Here is a 24617-nt window from a genome sequence, read left to right as displayed (position 1 = left end):
TTACCATAAAATAACTAACCCCAAGAAGAGTAAAGCATCCACACTTAATTCTTCTCCCTCTTTAAACATAAGAAATGCTAGTTTTATTCATAGTGCAAAATTTAAAGACAATGGAATAATGAAGTTACATACTAAAAGGCTGCAGAACAAACTCAAAAGAAAAAAGATCTTTATTCTTTTTTAAAAAAACTAAATATAAATGAAAGCTTTGCGGCATTAACAAACCTCACAGAAAGTTTATGAGAAAAATGATCTTTGTCCAACATAGACACTCCCACCATTTTGTTAGGACAGGTGTTATGAATGCTCATATCCCCAGTTCTTCCAAGAAAGCTTCACAGCAAAGCTTCAGAAGGTCCGTTTTGAAATTCTTTCTACTTGCACACATTAGCTACGAGGTCTTAGCACTGGTGCTCTGGATATCTTTGCCACTGATTAATCACTTAGTGATAAAGACCAGAATAAATTCATCCTTTGGACTTGTTGCCTGGTAAGCCACAAGTAAATTACCATGTGAATTAATTGCAAGTCCCCTGAAATATCCACCTCTAGATAGTATTATAGGGAATTGTAAGTCACGGGCCAAGTAGTAACCATAGTATAACTAACGAAAGAGATAACTGAGCTGTAGCAGCAGCCTGCAGCAGAATATAAACCTTCCGTACTTTGTGTGACTTCAAGGTACGGTACATCAAAGCTACGGCATCTCCCCTTTCCCTTCGATCTTTTTATGGTATGACAATGACACGTCCAAAACCCTCAATTCAGTATACCATCACTTGACTTGCAACATTTAAGACTTCCTGTCTGGCAAACAACTCCTTCCACAGGAAAATCATCAGATCTGTACCTCTTAAATAATGGAAATTTACATTTAGAGTACTGATAATTTTTCAAAAATCCCATCAACCATCAGTAGACTACAAACCTATTAGTAAACATGGAGTCAAAGCACTAAAAGCCATCTGCCATTTTGTCGCACCTAGGTCATCTTTCACGATGGTGTTAGGAACTACAACATCTCTTACAATTTTAGAGTCAGAATGTTGTTCATCTTGCCTGACAGAAAAAGGGAATGGCAAAATGTAGACCTTGATCCCAGCATTTCCACATCATCAACATGCAATATGTAGCACATTCTACAGACTAGCAAGCACAAGGAAGTGGGAAGTGGTGCAGCTCAGACAGCATACTCTGCACCACAATCTCTGAGCAGAGTAGCTGGGGCACTGGACTGTTTATATATTTCTGCACAGGTGCTCCAAGAACGCGGCAGCAGTACACTGCCAGCTACTTTTAGCTGCTGTCAAGTCAGTGTCCTTTTCAGAGGAAGCAGAGTATTGTAGTCAAGTTGATGAGATTTACCAAACTGGTTCCCATCCAGCAAGTCTTGATTGTAATGTAAGAGCACAGTTTCAAATTTTTGTTAAAGCACTCATATTTCTGCAAAAACTTCCCACACAGCACATTTTCACAAGTACCATGTAGCACACACACTAGTGCTGAAGATGCATCAGATTTGCTGCAGCTCTGCTTGATCTGATGTGTATGGTGTACCTGATGCATTTTGGACATGTCTGCACCCAGGATTTAGAGCCAATTTGCCCTTGTACAGCAGCTGTTGTTCAGGATTTTCAGATGTCCAGCCTTATGGCAAGAGGTGTTGGCTACTCAGATAATAGACATCCAGACATACAGTCAAAAAACAATTCTAGATTGTTGTCTAGAATGTACACATCTGACTATGTACAGATAATTCCAAATGGAGTCAGTTGGGTCCAGACAGACTTGTTACCGGGAGCTTCCTACAGAAGTGCCAGGCACACAGAGAGACAATTACAACAACTACAAATACAGCAGGGAAGAGAAAGAGCAATCAGTGACAGAGGCTGCATGAAAAGCAGATGTGGACAAGGTGGACACAACGCTGAATAAGGCAGGAAGAAGAAAATAGTAGTCACACTGCTGGGGTGGGTGTGTATGAGGTACAATGCAGCAGCAGCCCCTGGGGGACAGGGACAGCAGAGCAGCCACAGAGAGAACTGGGGATGCTGGGGCTGCAGCAGCAGTGAGTGGCTCCCTTAGAACATGGAAAATGAAGAAACAACAGAGGAAGGAGGTACGAGTTAAAAAGCATTATTCTACAATTTTCTTTTTCTTTATTTTTTTTGCCCTTAACATGGTTGAAAAGACACAATACTTAGTCCACGTCCTTCTCATAGTCCCACATACACAAAAGATCAGCATAGCGGTATCAGACATGTCTGAAGAAAGATATATGGAGTGAAATGTCCTTTTTCCTTGGATTATAAATTTGATTTAAATACTTTATAACAGACTAAGCAGATATTAATGTACAGTGCAAAGATCTTTATTCCCTAAGCATCTTGTTGTTATCACATCTTAAATTGTTTCAAATATATAAAACAAAAAACAAACCAAAAATCCATTCTACTTCACATTTTGTAATCATATTGTCACTGCATTTAATGCTTATTTAACTAACCATTATTTTCCATGGCAATCATTAAGCTTTTAGAAGTCCTTGTATTTAGTATACTATTTGTTCACTTGTAATGACATTCTTGAAACAGAACAGGTATTATGAAAAGAAGACTGTAAGTACCATACTACAGGACTTTAATTTTTATATTTACTTGTCTACACCAGTTTTTGCTAATCTACCGGTTTATTTACAGAAGGTGTATTTTGTTAATAAAAGTAAATTCACTCACCTTTTTACTTTCATCTGCTCTTTTAGTTTGCTGTACATTTCCAGCACTGCATAAAAACAAGCAGATTAACCCATGCATCTTATTGTGCTTTTAGTTAATAAAAAAGGAAATATATACTGTAAAAGACAAACCACGAGAAAGGATATGCTAAATTTGTCTAATTCAATTCCTTCTACGATGGTAATGTAATAAAACTAGGAAAAAAACGATTCTGGAATGCACCTAAGGGAAAGAAAAAGGAACTGACCTCTTAACAGCTTTTAAATGAAAAAAGAATTAAGATCAAACAGAACAGTAGACAATATATCGAGCATATTTATTCACTTACCACAACTTTATCTATTTTACAAGTCTACGATCTGTTCCCACTAAATGACAACAGTACCCTCTACTGTAATGACAGTAAGTCAACAACAAGACTTCACAAAAGAAATTCTCAAATCTGTAGTACCCTATTACAAACAGGAAGCCCTTACAGAGCTGTGTGCAAACCTACAATATCACTTTTCTGAAATGTTATTTGGAGCCTTTATGCTTTATTAGAAAAGACTGCAGTGACACAGAGCTGAAACACAGTACAATGTCCAAACCGAAAAATTCACTTTTCGTAGAATTCAAATATTACAAAAAAATAAGCAACAAGTTTACTGTTTATCATATTAAAAGTATGACTACATTTAAAAGTACATGTGGCTACTTCATTTACACTATTTATATCTTTCCCAATGTTTTCTCAAAAAGTGGCAGAATTACCCTATATCAAATACTGTAAAGTCACAGAATCTATATGTGAACATCCTTCCAAAACACCAATCCTTTTGCGAAACTGATTTTTACAGAACCACAACTTAAAAAACAAAATTATTTTGTATTTTGGCCACTGTGACTACCTTTTTGCTATTATTATTATTTGCCACCATCTTTAGCCATCCATCACTCACCTGGAAGACACAACTGCAGTTTTTCCACAACTGTTGTAATATTCCTTTGCTGAACTCTACATCGGATGATTTCCTCTGTTTGGGCTATCACCTTGGAGGTTTTTTAACAGAAAATTACAATTAAATTATGCAAATACATTTAATTTGCTACAAATATTCATAATGCCCATATAGGAAGCACCATTTTCTCACCTCTTTCCCAGCATCCTGAAGCCTTCGGTTGGTATCAGTAACTTGGACCTTAAAAATAATTTCACCTTTGTTAGACAAATATGCATATATTGCCCTGATGTGACTGCTCACCCTTGTAATCAGATCATGCTTCATGAGAAACTTGGAACAAAGAAATGCAAATTCAAATTAACTCTACAGCTTGAACTTGAACTTTTGATCGCAAAGGGCTTTCGTTAACTTCAATTACTTATGACAGTTCTTTCTAACAGATTCTGTGGCAAACTTCTCAAATTTACTTGGGATTTTTGAACTTTCCTTGTTTCTGTAGGTCTGTCAAACAATTCAAATCATTGACCCAATTGACCACTGGTCCCTTTTTGATAACCTCAATGAGCTCTATGGGCCATTCATTGTCTGTAAGAAATGGTGATTGCATTTTATGGTAATTAAACATTCATACTTTGCTGAATGCAAACACTGGGTGGTTGATTAACATCAAACGTGGAAATCTCCAAACCACAGCAACATTTTAATGCTGCAGGTGCAGGCAAAGCTCGACCTCAGATTTTCCCACATAGTAAGTGACTCATTAGGTCATCATAATAAGGAAGCACATTCTAGTTTATTAAAAATCTCATTAATTTCTGAACAAAGATGCTCAATGACCTCATTGACGCTGTATTTGGTCTCTTGTTATCTGAATATCCTTTATATAATGCTCTTCTAATCATAACCTCTGATGAACTATACTCTTTCTGTCTGGTGTGCATATTTTTCTCTCAAAAGTGTAAAGAGAGCTAAAAGGGACGGATCTCATAATTCACTATAATGCACTCTGATTTGTGAGTAAATCTTAGTTCTCATTTCTGAAGAAAACTAACTCCACCTACTCTCCTACTCATTTACAGTGTAAATAAAACTTTTTTTTTCACTGATAATTGCAATGCTCTTACTTTTCTAATCAAAATTTGAAACTTTCTAAGGTCTGACATGTAAACACGTGATTAGAAAAAGCAAACATACATAAGAAATAATGGTCTTGCCAATACTTCGCTTTCTGTTGTTCTTTACCATGTGAGAAAGCCTTTAGAAATCACAAAATCATTTTGCTAGCACATTCTGAAAATGCACATGAGAAAACCAGAATTAAACCTAATAAAATACCTAACTTTATAAACGTATTACTGGCTCAGACAAAACAGTCTTCATCACAAATCCTAAGAAATCCACTTTAAAAAAAAGTTTGATATAAGAGTGTATGTGATGGTCATGAAAATTCTATTCTTCAGTAGAAAGTCCCTTTTTTTTTTTTAATTCAAAGGCAATAATATAAAACTCTGAAAAACTAGCTCCTTACCTTTAATTTTTCTGCATCAGCTCTAACTTTAAGAAGTTCTGTGATAGCATCCACAAAGCCCTGATGGTGAAAATTGCACATCTTTTCTATCTCCCTGTCATGGTTACGTATGCAGGCATCTAGTTTTTCCATAAACCTCTGATGTGCATTTGGTTGGTCATCATATACAGACCTGTTAAATACAAATAGGAAAATTAAAGTTTACTTCCTCCGCATCAGTTAAATGCAGTGTATGCAAGAATCTTTATTGAAATCTCTCTTAGCAAAAAAAAAAGTAAAAGCATGCAAACTTAATGTTATGGTACCATTATCTGTGATGCACTCCACCAAAATCAGCATTAAAACAAAGAGATAGTACAAAACTGAGATCTGAACCCAGACCTTATGGCATTAATCCAGGTGCTTAACCAGTTACATCATGGTTGACCTGAGCCTCGCTAGTCTGTTGTTTATGCCCAAATGCTCAAACATGAGTACAAAAGATACCGTTTCTCTGACCACCTCAAATGGCATAGTTTTCCACTCTTCCCTAAATGTAAAAAAGTGCAAATGTACAAATTTGTTTATTTAGTGCTCCTAAGAGCAGAATTATCCAACTGCATCAGTGCTGGATGCTCCCAGCCAAAATGACCGGAGCAGCTGCCAGAGCCAGGCCTGTCTGCTCCCAGCGCAGCCTCTGCACTGCCCTTCTGCAGCCCCCAAACGTGCCCTAAGGCAAAATCATCTCATGCACACGCCTAAGGCTGCTACTGAAGTGGGACCCAGCTTTCAGGAACGGCTAAAATCACACTCTTTTGGTCTATTTTACTAACTGTTTGAATACTAAAAGTAGAAACCTCAAGTAGGAAACATGACTGCGGAAGTTACCAGAGTAAGTTGTTGAGCTGTTTCAGAATGGAAAGCTGCATGGAAAAACACTCAAGCATGACAGTGGGCAAAAGAGCCAGCGGGCAATTTAAAGCTTTAGCAGAAGAAGCAGGAAAAAAAAAAAAAAAAAAAAAAAGAAAAAAAAAAGAGAGAGAGCTGCATTGGAAATCAAAAGTATGAAGTCTCCCAAGACAGGGAGCATTCAACAATAAAATCAAAAGCAGGAGACTGAAAATCTTGAAATTGCATTTTTTTAGCCTCTAATTTTCCTCCATTGTTGCAAAGATTTCTCCATAAATCTGAAAGGCAAAGCTGCTTAAAATAAATAAACAAATAAATAGCAATCTGAAGACAGGAAAAAAAGGTTGAAGTTCCAATGGAGTCAATGTTGTCTGTAGCAGACTTCAGTCTGAAGTTCAAGAGTCAGATAACAGTGAGCCAAAGCCCCTACAACTGCTGAGCAGGGGGAAGGATCCCAGGCCTGGGGCCCCCAGTATGGAGAGGTTACAGAGCTGCTGGAGCAGGTCCAGAGGAGGGCCATGAATTCAGTCAGAGGGCTGAAGCGCCTCTCCTATGAAGAAAGGTTGAGGGAGTTGGGCTTGTTTAGCTTGCAGAAGAGAAGGTTTGGAGATGCTCTTGTGGCCTTCCACTACTTGAGGGGAGCTTATAGGCAGGAGACAAACTGACTTATTACAGTTTGACAGTGATTTGACAAGGGGGAATGGCTTTAAACGAAAAGATAGGAGATTTACGTTAGGTGTTAGAAAGAAATTTTTTACTCAGAGGGTGGTGAGGTGCTGGTACAGGCTGCCCAGAGAAGCTGTGGATGCCCCATCCCTGGAGGCACGCAAGGCCAGGTTGGATGGGGCACTGGGCAGTCTGATCTGGTGAGACCCATGGCACAGGGGTTGGAACTATATGGTATTTAAGGTCCCCTCCAACCTAAGCCATTCTGTAATTCCATGATCTACAATTCTATGAAAACACTTCCCTCCCTGCCTTCTCGCAGAAGTTTGACTTCCTACAATCTTCAAGATCTTCTTTTCTAAACAGACAGCTGAGTTCTGCCAGTTTGGGGTCATCAGCACCTGCTCAACAACTCTATGGCTGAGTGCCTGGCAAGAACCTGACCTTTCAAGGAAGATTAAAACACTCGTAACTAGATTCTTGATGCTTTTTTAGTTCCTTTTGACCTTAGGCAATATACTGAGAGAAGGAACTGAAGCTGGAGAAGTAAAGAAGGTACTAAGCTGTCCCACATGGCAAAAGAAGAAAGTCAGTTCCTGAGAGCCTGCTTGCTTACAAACATTCTCTCAGAGTAAAATCTACACAATAAAATATTCCTGTTTGTCTGATGAATCAACCCCTGAAAGCCATGAGGATTATCCTCCTTTGCTCATGATAGGAAAAGAAGGTTAACATGCCGAAAGGCTGGCTACTTCCCCCTAAGTGCACCAGAAGAAAATCCACAGCTGCTGATCTGTGAAATGGTTCACAAATGGGAAAATGCTCCTCACCCTTTTCACTGCTGCAGTGTACGACAGCTAGAAGGCGCACAGTGTGCTCCTCCTGTGGTGCCTGGCAGGCTGCCTGCAAGGGACACCTCGCGCTGCCCAGAGCAGCCGGGCCATGAGGGCTGTGGTGGGAGATGGGGAGTGACCCCAGCTGCCAGCAGGAATACTCGCCCCAAGGGCCCAGCACTTGTCAGAGTGGGAAGCAAAACCTGGCAATGGTGATGCAGTCCTATTAAGTGAACTCATTGGGCAAGTTGTTGGCATCTGAGGAAACGAGGGGAGACGTGTAAGCTGTATCACTTATACCTTTAGAAGAATGGAGAAGGGAGGAGAGAAAGGTGTGATAGCTGATGTTGAGTGCTCTGAAACACCACAAACTGGTTGTATGAGCACTGGTATTTCTACAAGAAAAACTCAGAGGTGCCGAAATCTGTAGGGTGGGAACAGAGGGACACCCACCTGCCCCAGAGTGCCAGTTCTGGAGCAGAAATAAAGAGTAAGAGGACTAGAGGCGCTCGGCCATGCCTTCACAGATACTGTTCATGCACAAGCTCTCCCTGCACGGGACGCACACAGTGTCTATGCTGGATGCAAAATCAAAATGAGCAAAAAGCTCTGTTTGTCACTGCTTCCCTCCAAGTTTAGGTCTCCTCACACTGTTCTCAAAGAAAAGTGAAAAAGGAGTATCACCACCACAAAAGTAGAGTTCTGTCTCTTAGTGTGTACTCATGCTCTTCAACATATCCATAAGTGAAAACAGTAGTAAAACACCACAGACCAAATATATCTAAAATGAGAACAAGACTGTAAAAAGATGCTGCCAGGGGAACTACACCACTGGGTTTGCACTGCCTGAGTGTCTGCTTGTGGTCGTAGCAATGCCTTTGGATTTAGCTGCTCCCTGGTGTGTTGGGGCTCTCCACTAGCTGCAGTTCACCTCTCCTGATACTTCCGCATCGTTTTCAAATCTACCACCACAGGCAGACATGTTTATGAAACACAAAGTGACATAGTTTGCTATCAGGATATTTCTTATGTGTGAAATGTTATCGAACAACTCCACATAACTCAGCCAAATTCTGGAACTGCATTCAGCATAGCATAGGCAGTGCAGTATTCACTGTTGTAAGAATCAGTGTTTGTTATTTTTACTTAGTATTAAAACAACTTACATCTCAGGTTAATGAAAATAAACAAAGAGTATTGGTTGATAATTCAAGGGGGAATTATCATAATATTTAATTCAAAACCATAAGTGTTTAAAATTACAAAATGATAATAATATTAATAATAAATGCACCGCCTTCACCAAAAGATTACCCTACTTAATTAAAACAATAGTTGCTATTTTATGTTCTACATGATACTGCTTTCTGGAAGGATGCTTACTAAAGAAGACCTAATTGATGATCTATGATCTGAATTTGTATTTCGATTGTGCTCCTTAAGATTCACCAGCGGTACACATTTCACGTTAATTACATATGTCAAGAGCTCCACCTGGTGGGAACAGTGACACATCACCCTCCTGCAGCATGCTATGGAAAAAGAAAAATCCTGAGGTAGAACTGCTTATGTTTAAAGAAAAAAAAATCATCATCATTACTAGAAAAAAAAAAAAAAACACTGAGCCATAACTCTCTGAGATCCACGAGAAGAAAGAAAAAGAATTTAAATGTTTTCCAACTTTCTCAGTGCTTTGTACTCTTAGGACACCATACAAGGATACCATCCACCTGCTATTTCTGAGGCTTCAGAAATAAGTCTGATCAAAAGCACCGCTCTTTTTAAAAGTGTACATTTACTTGAGAGAGCCATCCCACCTCTGGCTGCGGTCAGAAATTATGCTGCTTCTTCAAAACTGTAAATAGAACTGAGTAACATGTGCCTGATTCACCCATCAGGCAACGTTACACACGCTACACTGGGGTTTATTTTTAATTATGAAGCTTATTTTCCCCACATACATTTCAAAAATGACATAGACTTATTTAAATGAAGTCACTACTCACTGATAATTATTAATCTGAAGATTATGGCACTGCGAACGATCCTGACAACAATTCTTTGCTTTTCAGTTAAGCAGTCCTGCAGACAGATGACCACGCTGCAATAAGCCAGAGAGAAAAGGAGTTCTGCAAAAAGAAGTGCCCGCAATTTGACCTGCCATTACGCCTGCCCTAAAAACATCTCACTTTATGTTGCTTCACATATTTCAGGATAAAGTAAGTACCTTAAAAAGGGCATAAACACATCTAGGCTACAAAGGATATTTGACATGTATAATATCTAGTTCTTTCAATTTTTGTCTACATTTACGCACTTCTGATGGGGAGAGCAGGGCACCCATGAAGAGCACAAGTAGAAGAGAAGAATCTTTTTCTGTTAATGAGTGTAATAGGTTGTTTCTTCCCAGAACTCAGTATGTAGACAGTCTTCTGACTCATCCCAACAACTGGACAGTATGAGTCACATCTATGTTGTTAGTGGCAGGTAACAACAGAACAGAAAGTACTCAAAAGAAGAAAAAAAAGAAAAATAAACCAGGGAAACTCAATTCTGGAGGCAGCTTAACCTAATCTGTTTTTAAATATCACACCTAGATAGAGGTTAGTAGAATGCACTAGTGCAGTTACTTTAATAGTTCAGTGATCAGAAAGATTAAAGAACTATACCAGAAAGGAGAAAGATATCTCCCTCTCTGGTTCAACGCTATTGCAGTAGGGATATTTTTCCCCAGGTCTTTTCTTACCAGCGGGACTGAAGGCATAAAGACAACACATATTTGAATTCAAGTATCGATAAATAAATGAAGGAGAATTTTTGGATATACAACCATTTACCATTGAAGCTAGTTAAACAAGGTTACCAGACAGCCTACTAATAACCATAAGAAATTTTTAATAATTTTATTTTCAGAACTGAGGCACACAATGAAAAACATGTAACTTAGTACATCTTTTTTTGACATGGTGCGTGTTTATCTGCAAGAATCGATAGTAACACCAGAGGGCACCATTCAACACACACACACACACACACACACACACAAAACCCTGCCAGCTGTTGAGTAGGCAAAAACGCTCCTCTCCAGACACCTAAAACTCAGCCAAGATTCATAAAGCCTAACCTGCCACGAATCCCACCTGTCTCTTCATAATAAACAAATAAATAAGTACCTGATCCATTATAACGCCAATTTCCATAGATACTCATTGTCACTCTAGGATGCTATCAAAAACCTCTTCGCAAACGGTTACAGTGTAGTTTCAAAAACATGCTTCCGCTACAGATGCATATAGATAATTTCTATAGATGCAATCAGGATGCAAGCTATTAAATGCCCAACTGAAAACTGGATTAATAGAATATCAGCATCTGGGTTGAAAAAAAAAAGTTACAGTCTAAAGAAGAGTCATAGATAATTTAATACATTGACTGGACTGCTGGAGAGGTAGGCAAATAGACTTGTAAGTGTAAAAGGAGAAAAGACTAACAATATTTTTGAGAATTCAGCAAACACCCCGAATTTCCTTTTCACCACACAACCCTGGTCTTCACATCAAACCAGCTTACCACCACAAAATGAGAATAATCAGAAATCTGAATAACACAGCTTCCACTGCAATCTATCCAGTAGAAGTTTAGTTTGGAAGAGTGAATTGCAAGGGTAATCAGAAGGAGAAGTGAAGTAATTTTATCCCTTATATCTATGGCAATAGATATAACTTTATAATGGTAAGAGAACTGCCCAGGTACTCAGTCTTCAGGCAAAAATGAACTTGAAAAGGAAGAAAACAAAAACAACAAAACACCACAAGCACTATTTCTTGAAGTTATGTGGACTTGTTTGTTTCTTTTGGTAATGGTTTGATTTTTAATCACTACACATTCAGGATGAACATTTCTGAGCTTATGGAGCACTATCATAAGTTTTTCTGAGTGAACAATTCTCTTCTTGGTAATGAAATTATTTATAGTAGCATGCTCTCACAGCAGTATAAAAGAGATAGTCTATTTTAAAAATAGCAAAAAAAATGATGTCAGCAAAGAGAGAAAGTCCCACCATTCTCTTCATGGGACGAAGGGTGGATCATGCAAATGCAGTGTAGAGTTTGACGGCAACATGGCTTGGGTAGAGCTCTGGAGTAAACCAAAGGCCTAAAAGTGTGAGTCTTTGTTACAAATGCTAACGTATGAAACACACTGGGACTCTCAAATACTTTCAGTTCTTATTTTGAGCAAGGACCACCCCTCAGGCCACAAGCTTGATGCTCTCCCTCACTTCTCTGTTTGGTGTTGAGCTGAAATACCCAGGCCAGCACATAACAAACAGAGAAAATGACAATCCTAATTCTCCACACACAACTTTCTGGACTCAATTTCTGTCCCATTCAGTTTTAAAGTGGTAAGAAAGCCAACAGAAAATGCTGATGAAAGAATCAGTAAAGCTGCGTTAAGCGTGAGGAGCAAGGCTGAGGTTGAAGCTCAGCTGCTGGGACAGCAGGGCAGGCAGTGCTGCAGCTCATCGCCAACCAATGTCTCCTACCGCCATGTTCACCCCCCTCCAGCCCGTCCTGTCCCACTTCTAGGAGGAACTGCGCGTTCCCCACCCCTGCCTGCATTGCCACAGTCTTTCATTTCCTGATTGCACAAGACATGTGAAGCAATTAAAACTGTATACACACATTCCTGTCAGTGTACTGATAACCATTCCATAGGTGTTACATCTCCATGAGTGCTGTTACAATAATGGGAATTACACCTGCACAATAGTTGTACAAGTCCAACTTAAGCTGTGCAACTTCTAGAATTGCAAAGGATGCAATAGAGACATATTCATTTGCAGAGCTTCAGATTTAGAAATGTGGGGGGTGAAATATTGTTAATTGATCAAAGCGAGCAGTTAAACTAAGTCACACAAAAAAAGAAATTTGGGCACACAATTTTTATTTGATTTTTCAAAGCAATAATTAACACACACAAAGAATCCGCAGCCTAACACGCACAAATAAACCAACCCTCAAGTGAAGAAGCAGTGCCTGTGGAAAATCGTGTTTTTAGAATTAATATCTTGCTGCCGAAGCTAATTTTGTGGAGACCAGAGATGCTCCCAACTAACTCTTAAAAACACACTGAAAAAAGTGGCCAAGTAGATGAGAGAGAATAGAGTTGTAAAATAGTATTTACAATTCAAATTTGCACGATGAGTTCAGTGGGATCTATCCAAGCACAAAAAAAAACTGAGCATGCAAATTAAGACTTCAGAACAGAACAGTCATTTTGACTACAGCCATGGCATCCCTAAGCATGATCCTGCAACACACATTCAGTTGAAGCTGCAGTTTCACAGGAAATGCTGCAGAAGTTTCCTTTGTCCTGCAATATACAAAGATATTTTCTGTTTACACAAACTACAAACTTTGTATGGATTTTTCCATGGAGTAATTTCATATAGGTTGCTGCGTACACCCTTAAAAAGCTTTATAAAATAATGTCCAGGTGTTTCCTGTAATTCAACTTGAGTTATGGCCATAAGCACATTTCTTAAAACCTAAGCAGACTTTCTTTGCCAGACACTACCTAGGGTCCAGTTCTGCCATCCTTATTTACAATCACCTCTCACTGCTCTATTTAAAAGATCTTATTACATGCCAGAACAATGCAGAACCCAATCCATAGCATAATCAGAGAAAAGATTTTATTAATCTTAGTTTAGCTGGTATGCTTCACTTGCCTGGTTTTCCTGTATGTGCAATTTCTGTGAATTGTTCTCACTAATAGTATCCTGTTTCTATGAGCAGGAAAGGGCTGAGTACAGTTTGTTAGTTAACATTACTTCCTATAACCAGTGTCCATATTCTGTAGCAGCAACACTACAGCGGTCATTGTTCACTCTGGATAAGCAATGGAGCACACCGATGGCTGTTAATGGACATCCTCTGCAGCGAAACAGGAGCTGATAATCAGCAAACCCAGATTTGCAATAGACTTCCTCCTTCCTGTTTTTACACTGCTGACCAAGGAGATGCCTCTTCCTGCTGAGCCTTTGTGCTACTTACTGATGTATGAAGCAAGAAACTGAAAAACAAGTGCAGTGCTACTATTTTTATTTTTTTTTTCAGATTTGAGTTGTAATGGTAGATTTACCCCCCATCCCCCCAAATAAAAGAAACAGCAAAGAAAGTGCCAGCTCCGCTCACTTCAGTAATAGCTGCTGACATGTAGCAAAATGCCAAGTCTGGCCATCTGCTTCACTTACCCAAATTAATACAGAGATTGTAGCTGGAACCAATGGAAAACCATGGAAAATATAACCAGAAACAAGTCCATATATAGCAACATTCTTATTTTCCCTTTTTATTTCCACAGACTGTAACATAAACCGTTCAATTTGAAGAGAAATGAGGATTCATCTAGAAATGAAAATTCAAACTTCTGGGATGTTTTTAAAGGTTTGATAAGACTTCTGTTGTGAGTGCCCCAGAAACTGCTAGCCATCTACTGCAGCCTATAACTAATCTGTCATCTGTATCTGGGATGCTTCATACATAATCTTCAAGACAATTACGTACCGACTGCTTTCATGCAGCCTTCATGATACATACAAAGATTGAACAAAGCATTTAAAGTAACAAAGGCCCACTGACATAACTAAGAAGCCTAAGTAACCTTCTTCAATTGGTTTTGAATACCAACACCACACAGATGTAAATACACTAGTTTAGAAATTAAGAACTGCCAGACTAAATAAAATATCCGATAATTTGTCTTGCAAACAATTGGATTAAGAATGGACTCTATTCAATATAAAAAGAAGATAACTCTTTAATGTGTCACATTAGATGTATAATCAAAGCATGTATTTTACAATAATTTTATATACTTTTTATTAACTTTGTGAGTTATATAGCCTACACGTAGAACACAGAGTTTATTTCTTCTCACACAAATCCACAACGTATGCTACAATCCTCTTACATGCCCATCTCCCAGGTTCACTGAAGAAAATGGAAGATGACTTTTGAGAAGCCTCTGTAATTCCCAAGCCCCTCTTCCTGTTGGGAAATATTATGTATATGTATGTGTATGTGTTACCTGACTTCTACTAATATTTGTTAAGTTCCTCCAATACTCTATCTGCTTGATAAACAGACTAGGTGGCAGAAAAAAACCTGTTCATGGCTTTAGGAAAGATGGCACTGGCAACCCCATAGAAATGTCATTTTTAGGGGAAGATGGTGCATTCTGGTCACCTGGTTACAATTCCTTCAGTTTAAAAAGCAACATAGTATAAAACAATAAGAATTACATTAATTTCATGTTGAAATATACCTAAAAACAAAGCTCAAAAGAAAACACTGCCTCAATGGTATCAGTGGGATAGAGCTAGCACAAAGGCACCCTAGGCATGAGGAATCTGGCAAAATGAAAACCCCCATGACAGCTGCTACCAACAGAAAAACCCAACACTTTGCGACAGAAGAGCAGAGGGTATCGACATGCAACCACGCGATACTTGGATGTTTGAACACTTCTTTTTGAAGCTGAAATGTCTCGAGAGCCCCCTTAGATATATGTACTACAGCACAGGCATAATTATTTCTGTACTGCTCTGATTCATGGAGAATTGCAAGACTTGCACTCACTGCAGCTTTGCAAGTAAATTACTTTCTCTGAGACAGTGAAAATATCATTCGGTATTGGAGCTGAACATCTTCCTTAAGAACTGATGCTATGAACGGAGGAAAAAAAAGAAAAGATGAAAAGAAAAAAAACCATCTTTGCTCTCTCTTCAGGTCACCTAAACCAAACATGTAAGTCCTTCCATCACGGCCGATGCCCTCTAACACCTGCTCCTCTCCTTTTTCACCCTTCCTCCAGCCATGACGCTCCGGACTGGGCAGTGTTACTGGCAGGACAGTTCTGTGGCAACTTCTGCACAGGACACAGCTGGTCAGGCACGTAACTCCTCAGCACACACAGACAAGATGAGGAAAAGACACGTTGCTGAGCAGACTTCAAGGTGAACATCAAATCGACCATGATGTCATTGTTTTACCAAGGTCTGCGGTGACAGGGATAAGATTTGGGCATTTCATCCACTGTCAGATAGTAGCCAGAAAGACTGGCAGCAGTTGGATGGTGTAACTAGCCATAGCAAGTCCTTAAGTAAGATAAGATCTAATTTGACTACTTGATGCTGATGCAAAACTAGTTCAATATTTTTGAACAAGTTAGAACTGAATATTTTACTAGAGCACATAGAAATAGTTTCCTACTTGCACATCCATTCCCGGCATTATTTAAGAAAGATCAGCCTCATAGATTTCTACAACATTATTGTGAAAAAAACCCACTTAACTGCATGCAGCTGCTATAGCTTCACCTTATATGTGCAAATGCTCTAGAACTTATGGGTCAAAAAGGGGCTTATGTGCAATTGACAGGTAGACAGCCACACTGAGAAAACTGCCAAATTGTAGTGCAATGGTTCAGAAATGCACACAGAAATGCAGAGAACAGTGCATGTTACTGGCTTCCAAACCAAAAAACCAAAAAACCCACAAATACTGCAGGAAAGTGCTCACGTGACTGATATTTGTGCAGGATGTAAAATTAATGCACTTCCTAGGCATAATGCAGGTCCAACAATCTGGGTCAACAGACACTGAATAAAATCAGCTTGAGGAATAAGTCATCAAAGAAACTACATAAATAGCAGGTGGAATTTAATGACGTAACAGTGAATAGGCTATGCATATGATGGTCAGGTTAAACTGAGATGAGACACGATGTTACAGACCGCATCAGCCACCTATTAAGTACACCATTCTGAGTCTCTCAGCAGATGATGCCTTTCTTTTAAAAGCTTTCAGGTATTTTGAAACATGTTTCCTGGACATGAGAACAATTTCAAGCTCTTTGGTAATGCTCACGGAATCAAAGAGAACTCTTTCAGAAGCATTCTTCTCACAGGTTAGGGGTTAGGTCAAAACCTCACTCAGCAGTTCCCATTTGGAAAACACTGCAAGGACTGAGTCAGGAGCTGACGCATAAACACTCAAAAAGATTGAGATAGGCTGACTTGCAGACACATATTTCATAACAGACTTAATTAGCATGGAACATAAAGATTTTTGTACAAACAGAAATGCGATGCAGACGTGATTACCCACCAGTTTCAGGCTTTGTAAAAGCAAAGCACTGTGCTAAAACTTGCAGCAACTGAATTGAATCTTCACCTTCTAAGATCTTATGTGCTATCAGTGGCAAATCTGAAGTTTCTGAAATATCAGGCTAGCCTACAGAATAAAGAAGAAAAATGCAGTTCTACCACTGAATATATAAATGCCAAATTAATTAGCCCATAGCATACAATATTCTTATGCTGTTTTCATGCTATATAATGGGCTAGCGACAAAAAAATATATTGTTTCCTAAAAATATACATAGTGATAGACTTCTTCACACAGATGGTTGCTCTGACTCTTTCCTTTCCACTTTAATACTCAGAATATAATATCAAATCCTGCTCCAAGTGCAAAGCCTGCAGTAGACACACTACAGGCAAGCTGCTGGTTTATCAGGATACCTCAAGCTCAATGAGGAGGTGGTTCTCTCCACTCTACAGCACCCAACTCCAAAATACAAGGTAGCTATTATAACAAAGACAAACTGATACATACATATAAATCAAAACACACTCTATGACCTGATCCAGAAACCATCAGACCTTACACAGAAGGGATTTGGAGTTCCTCTGGGCTGCTTTGTAATTTCAGTTTGAAGAGGAACGAAACATACTAACTCAGGAACTAGCACAGTTAGAGCATTCCTGAAGAAAAAGACCAATTTTTGAACCAGAAAACAGCTTACAATATTGTAAAATATCCTATTATTTGAAATTGAGATACGTTATTAAACTAATTCAGTTCTGGTTCAAAACACTGGCTGATGACCTCAGAGTCCTTTTACATCTGTGCTGCATTGAGAACAAGACTGAGTTACAGACAAAAGAGGTGAATTGCAGTCTCGTAACCAAAACCAAAATATGAGAACACAGAAAAATGCCTTTAGATAATCATACCTGACAAATACGACCACAGGGCAAAAATGAGGGCAACCACATTTTGCCACTGGATAATCACACCGCAAATCCCAGCAGCCCACAGGCAAGTGCTCAGAAAATACATTTCCCAGTCTGTAAGTGCATAATGCTGCTCTGCTTCCCACATCCAGAGAAATCACTCACCCTGCCTGTGCTACTGCTTACTGACTGTGCACTAGAGACAGAACCGCATAGCCAAAGCATGCCTACCAGTGATAGCACACACTCTCAATAAATCAGGTTACGCTAAGGCTTCAGAGCAGCCTGTCATACTGCAGAAAGTATTTCAGGCATTCAATTACCCGGCTTTTGACAGACCCCTCAGAGGATATAGGAATCTCTCCACCTACGTGATCACAGAGCACTGCAAACTCAGCAACACGAAGGTCATGAGACAAAGTGTTCAGAAAAAGTCCCACACGCTTATGCTGGATGTTGTCAAGCTAGATTTTAAGAGTTCATTCATTTATTTTTTTAGAAAAGAACTTTGAAATATAACGTGCGGTAAACATGCCAAAAAAAGACCCCTAAGTCTTCTTCATCAGGATGTGGCTAGACCAGCATCTCCTGCTCCGCTAAGCTGTTCGACCTTTGTTGATCAGCTTATCACTTACCAGAAGATAAGGTCCATCATCTTCTGAATAGAATTTATCTTATTCATTATCCTGGCATGTTCAACAGAACGTTAAAGTATTATGAAGACACTCTTAAAAGTTGACTGTTGAAATGCTGTTAGTATATATTTATATGAAGTTCAGTGACAGCCTGAAAGTCTCTTTTTCATTCTTTTTTTTTTTTTTGATGGGAATAGGGGAGTTGTCTCCTTTGTTGTTTTTTACCTTTTCTTTCTGCCACCGTTTCCTGGTTTTGCAAACAGTGTGTATATGACATGAATTACAAGGTATTAACACATTATATAAAAAGGTGCTTGTGAGGAGCCTCTAACAGATGTTGTCATTAATCACATTTGGTTGGCCATTAAAGCTAGAAAGATGTTGATAAAGCAGTCTCACAGAGCCTGCAGGAAAAAAAAATAATAAATCTTGGCCTGCTTTACACACAGAGTATGTATTTAATGAAAGGCGTGTTATGCAGTTCATTTAAGTTTCATTTGTAATGACTTGGTGCCTGTCACTAAGTTTAGGCAGGCAAGTCAAACGCCAGCAGTTTGAAAGCAAAAATTCATCCAGTTAACACTTATAATAACAATAAAGTAATCAAACGCTGTCTCTGCATTTGATATCTATACAGGTGCAGAGCAATCTTCAGGAGCTAACTTTCTCTCCTAAATAATAAGCAATGCCACTGTACCTTCATTCCTCCTGTAAAGGACCTGGCTTCCCCACTCCTACATAGGGGTGTTTCTCAGTACTATAAATCCCACACAGGACCAATCTATGCACTGGTCCTTACCTAGCAATCATCATAAAACTGTTACACATCGATACCCTACGCGCTGGCACAGCTGCTCCTCCAGTGGAACAGGAAACCCTGTGCCAGCAGAGAGAGCTACACCAAGCTGGCAACAAAACGCTGAGGGAAAACAAGAGCTCCATGGAGTCCACATATCATCCTCCCGCCTCGAAGAAAAACAAAACAAAACAAAACAAAAAAAAACCACAAAAAAACACTTCCTTGTAAAGCATTCGGAAGATATTAAGATCTCCACAGGAACAACTGGGGATAAGTCAGATCTTGCATATCCTGTGATCTCCGGCATTAAGCATTACCTCACGCTTCTCGTCCAAAGCACTCACCTTAAGCCCCTGCCTTTGTTCTGCTGTTTAAATAGTAATATTGTTGCATGTCTCAGTGCTGTAAATGTTTTTCCAGCACCGCAGATTACTAAAGTATTCCATGTTATATAATGAAGAAAATGCAATTTCAGTCATTACGTGAAACGACAGTATCAGTGGATTCCTCAACTGGGAATCAAGGGACAACGCGATGTGGTGTGGCTCTGCACGTGGAATTATCCAACTCACTTCTTTCATTTATATCGCTTAGCAGTAAAAGCTGTATCTTGTGCAGACAATAATGCTCTCTTTTATGTTCAAGCTTTTGTTTACCAAAATAGATCTTGAAATCACATGTGGGATTTTAGGCTTTTCAGTCTCTCACAGCAACTTACCAATTTTAACAGGCTGCTGAGCAGACCACTCGGTTTTGGTAGAACCAAACATTTCTGTTTCTGTAAAACAGCCAAATATTTCTCTGGTGTCAGCCAGGCTTCTTTCAAAGTGCTCAGCCAGACGTAAACGTTCTTCAGCCCGAGTTACTGGTTTGTACATAAGCACTAGGTACTACATCACACAAACCCACACTGCTTTTCTACCAGTACTGAGTCACCAATGCAAAACTCCCCCTCTGGCAAGTCAGTGAGATAACAAGAAATACCTATATGCTCATACAAACAAAAAAGACAGGACCATGTATAAAAATAATGAATCTAAATATTTATACTTATGAAAACTTTGACATTTTAAATGTATAACATGGATAAGAGATCTATATCATCTCTTCCACATTTTATGTCTTCCCCCCATCCACATTTGTGTTTCCCAAACATCTTCTTCCACTGCTCAAGCTGATTTTCTCTATGTCTTTCACATAAGTTCCTCTGATAAAAGCTCTATTTTGGAGATTGTAGCAAAGCTGCAATTATATTTAATATTTTGCTGCTATGTTTTTCGGGTTCAGTGTATTTTTTGCAGACATGAGCTTCCACCTGCCTGGGCTCGTCAGCTCAAATGCGGCTGAACTGCCTCCAGGGCCAACTCACGCCTGAAAACACCTTGGCTGCCTTCTCTCAGCTCGAACTCACAAACTTTCAGGTGAAGCTCCCTGTCACACTCAGCTTCAGCATCTCTGCATGCATGTCTGGTACTGGCTGCGTTTCAGGAGCAGTAAGGGGAGATGGAAGCAGTCTCACTTCTTGCTTTGACCTGGCTAAGACCCAGCTGGTGCCTGGGCCGCTCCACCACCACCACGCTCCTCTTCAGGCTCTGCCAGGACAGACGAGCCCTGGCACCGCTCAAGTTCCCATACTGCAAACACCCACGCATCGCTCAGTGCTGGAGGGCAGCAGCCATATACAGTCAACTGTAGCGTCACTCACTGAGAAGTACAAAGTGACCCATTTCCTGTCCAACAAGCACTTCTCTTCCTTAAGCTCCCTGTGTATAGTGCCCCAGCATTCATTTGCCCTTTCCTATGCCCTAGCACATACTACCCATCAGGGCACCCAGTGGTGTGCTCACAGCCCTACAGCATGCTGCCACACAAACCGCCTCTTCCAGCTTCTCGCACATCAGATCTCTGTATCTTCCCAAAGAGATAACCATCAATTTGCACTTTATCTTATCCCTGCTTGGCTGCCATCCATACCTCCTCACTTCAGATGTCTCTCACCCGCTGTCAGTGGAGCTCAGTGTGAGCCCTCTTCCCCTTGCACCTACACCATACCCGGATCCACCGCCCCCAGGCCCTGCCTTCCCTGAGCAGCCCGGGCTGAGGGCACCACTGTGCCTCTCCCAAGCAGCTCAGGTTAAGCAAAATCCTTTCCTTGACTCTCCAGCTACGCCATTTGCCAGTACATGAGATTGAAAACAGAACAGCCTCTGAGGGCATGGCATTCCAAAAATGCTCTGAATGCTGTCAAATGCCCAGAATGAGGAATATGAACACGATGGTGGATTTCAGACGACTGTTTCCGCTCACGCTGAATTAGAGCCGGCTGTGTATCAACCAACCTTACACAAACCCCCACCCGAAACGAGGTTTCGCTCCAGCTCCCAGTGCACAACCCCACACTCAGGCGAAGGATGTCCGTGGTAACGGCCGGGAGCCCTGCCCGCCGTGCAGCCCACGCCCGCATCGGGCCGGCACCAGGTCCGGGCACCAGCTCCAGGCCGGCGGCCCCAGCGCCAGCCGCAGCCCCGCGGCCCCGCCGGAAGCCGGGCAGCGCCCCGCTCCCGTGCACACAATGACCGGGGGCGGGGGCACGGCCGCACCGCCGCTCTGCCCTGCTGTCAGCGCTACCTGCCCAGAGCCACAGCCACCCGTGGCCCTTTTTTTCTCGGGCGTCCCGGCGGGAGGCGGCGGCCAGGCCTCGGCGGGGCCCCCGCGGGGGCTGCGCGTCCCTCGGGCCCGAGGCGGCCGCTCCCGCCGGCGGCACTGCGGGAAGCCTCGCGCCGTCCCCGGGGAGGAGCTGTCAGCCGGGCCGGGCCGCGCCGGGCTCGGGCTCCACGGGGCGGGAGGGGAGAAACTTCGCATGGCGGCGGCGCCTCGGCCCCCGCCGCCCCTCACCTCAGGGTGGGCCCGACGCAGGCCGTGTCGGTGCTCTCGATCTCCTGCAGGATCCGATCATGCTCCGGGAGGCTCTCCGCCATCTTGGATGGGAGGGACCCGGCAGCCGCGCCGCTGCGGGAGGCGCCGGGGAGGGACCGAGGGCGGGGGCGACCGCGGAGCCGGGCGGGGGTACCGGCGGCAGTGCCGTGCAGCTCGCGCCCCGCAGCCCGAGGCGGGGCAAGGCCCCGTACGCAGAGCCCAGCTCTGCTCCGACGGCGCCGCGCGGCGCAGACCCCCGCCCCCGCAGCCCCTCACGGGGGACGCGTAGCGCGCGGCTCGTCCTGGCGGCTCAGCGATGGGTGACGGGCTCAGGAGCGGCCTTTCTGCCAGTGAAGAGTTCTGCTCTGCTTGTTGGGCCTTGGTTTGTTTATTTGCTCGCTGCGTTGGCTCTTTGTTTATTTGTTTGTTTGAGCTTCCGAATGCCGAGAGTGCCGCCTTGCTGCTTTTCTGGAGCTGATCTGGTGCGCTGCAAACGGGCACTGTGGTTCTTGCGTTGCTGCAGCTTGTGTGCTAGTGTTCTTGGGCACCTGTGCCATAAAACCTCGTTTTTCAGTCAAGTAGGAGTAGCTCATCTTCTATTTAAATCGCATGTCTTGTGGTCTGTGGCCAAAGACGAGTGAGTCCTTGTGTCTGCATGCTCAGGAGACAGGATGCACCTGTGTTCTTGTCTGTGCACGGGTGGGAAGCTAGCTTAAAGCAATGGGCCTTACGTGTAAAGCTCCCGCACGACACACAGCCACTTTGCAGGGAGAAGCAGACAGCCACACGCAAGCTGAGAACAGCTAAGCCCAGACACCAGCAGCTACAACAGCACCAGCCACGCTTTCAAGCACTTTAATCAAACTCATCACCCTCCTGCCCTGGTGTGACTACACCCGAATGCTAGCTCATAAATGGCACTGTACATCTTTTCTGTGCTTGTGGTTTTATCATACACAGTGTTGATTCAGCTGAATGTATTGATGACACCTACTGAAACAACAAGGAGTATTCCAAACGCAGACAACATACATAGTGTGTGTGCTGCAGAAAGAAAATGGGAAAAATCGTACAGGGTGTCACTGCAGTAGTATTTCCTTCAAGAAATACAGTATTTCCTTTAAGAAATGCAATAACAATCTTCCCACTTTCCTTCTTTTCTTCCTCCACCCCACGCCCCCTCATCACCAAATTACTTGGGTAATAGATTAATACACACATTTTTCAGGGTAAATGAAATTCTCTTTTTTTAGCCTGATAGTCACTGCAACCTGATGCCCACAGTCCCAGGCAGGCTATTTTTAAAGCTCTTCTACAGCTACTGACAATATACTTAGGCACATAATATCATGATCTTTTATATACTACTTTTTGTGTAAGAGTGGATATGCAGAAGAATTTTTTTCAGTTATACCTTCACCACTGAAGTGTTCCCATAAACTGCACATGAAAAATATTATTTACATTTTCAGATATTTAGGGATATCAACAGTAAAATTTTAAGCAGTGTTTTTAGTGATTAAAAAGAAAGTCAAATTTATTACAAATCTAAGAATAAGAAGCAATTAATTCACTAAAAGCATAGCTGTTAAACTATAGCCCTGCTACACAAGACTGATTCTTCCCTTGTTTTCATGCTTAAGTGCAATATATTTATTTCTAGAGAACCTGTAGCCAGCCTACAGTCAAAGACAGCTTTGTCCCAGTGAAGAGTTGCATAGATGCCCTCGGTTTGTATTTTTTTCATTCAGGCCCAATCACACCCAAATTAAATTCCACTATCCAGTAGATTTCAGTGTCAGGATAACAAAGTCTGTGATACATTGGGCTGACTGAAATCAGAACAGCTAAAAAGCTAAAATCAACCATGAACGATGTAGCAGTATTTAAATGATGCATACCTTAGGGTGGTTCCAAGAGGCAGCTCAAAGGTCTCGATTTCAGCAAGGGCATTTTCATATATCTGATCTTTGTTTTCTTCTAGATACATTTCAGACATATTTGACCTGCTCTTTCTTGCCTATGCTTTAGCACAAAAACTGTTCTAACTTTAGGAGAGGACTTTTATTCTGATCATTATCGTTGACTAAGCGACTCCACAGTCAGCAGAACCAGGCATGAAAAAACAGATCCTGCGCTAACCTCGTGACTCCTGAGGACTTTGTGTCCAAGAATGGTGCACAGCTGCTGTTTTCCTGTCTCTGCTGGTAACATTTGCCTTGTGTGCAGTACTCAGGCCAGTACAGTCATTTTTCTGCATGCGTCTGATTTATCTTAATAGGAAATTTGCTGGCAAAAATAATGTATCTACATCTTTGTAATAGTTCACCAGTAATAAGTATTAAGCCTGAAATATTAAGCCAGTTGGCAAACACAATTTTAAAATTTATTTCAGACACTAGATATCAATGTTCAGTTTCTTTTTTATATATTATGAGATTTTAAAAAAAAATTGTATTCACAAAAAAAGCAGGTTTATGGAGCTTGCAAAGCAGACTGGAAAAGCAGAGAAACTCTCATATTCTCACCTTTTTCTTTCTGTGCATTAGCAGATGCTGTTTTTAATAACAGCATATAAAAAATGTTCAG

The 24617-nt window shown here is 41.2% G+C and overlaps 1 protein-coding gene across 4 annotated transcripts in view; it reads right to left on the bottom strand.

Moving 5' to 3' along the window:
* The window catches only part of EXOC6 (exocyst complex component 6), an 87899-nt gene extending 63547 nt beyond the window's left edge, over nt 1–24352 (bottom strand). Inside the window, exons 1-5 of one of the 4 annotated variants that reach the window (XM_021398411.1) lie at nt 23930–24352; nt 5208–5379; nt 3869–3916; nt 3677–3767; nt 2736–2781 (exon numbers count right to left, since the gene is read on the bottom strand). In XM_021398411.1, the coding sequence (XP_021254086.1) occupies nt 2736–2781; nt 3677–3767; nt 3869–3916; nt 5208–5379; nt 23930–24027 (455 nt within the window). In that variant the 5' untranslated portion in view covers nt 24028–24352. Of the gene's footprint in view, nt 1–2735; nt 2782–3676; nt 3768–3868; nt 3917–5207; nt 5380–21451; nt 21602–22007; nt 22157–23929 lie in introns of those variants that run through there. The other 3 variants (XM_021398412.1, XM_021398413.1, XM_021398410.1) reach the window with 3 other exon arrangements.

Source organism: Numida meleagris, chromosome 5 (genome assembly GCF_002078875.1).
Source record: "Numida meleagris isolate 19003 breed g44 Domestic line chromosome 5, NumMel1.0, whole genome shotgun sequence".
Taxonomy (NCBI): Eukaryota; Metazoa; Chordata; class Aves; order Galliformes; family Numididae; genus Numida; species Numida meleagris.
Note: the sequence above shows the minus strand (reverse complement) of the source record. Positions and strands in the feature narration are given on the sequence as shown.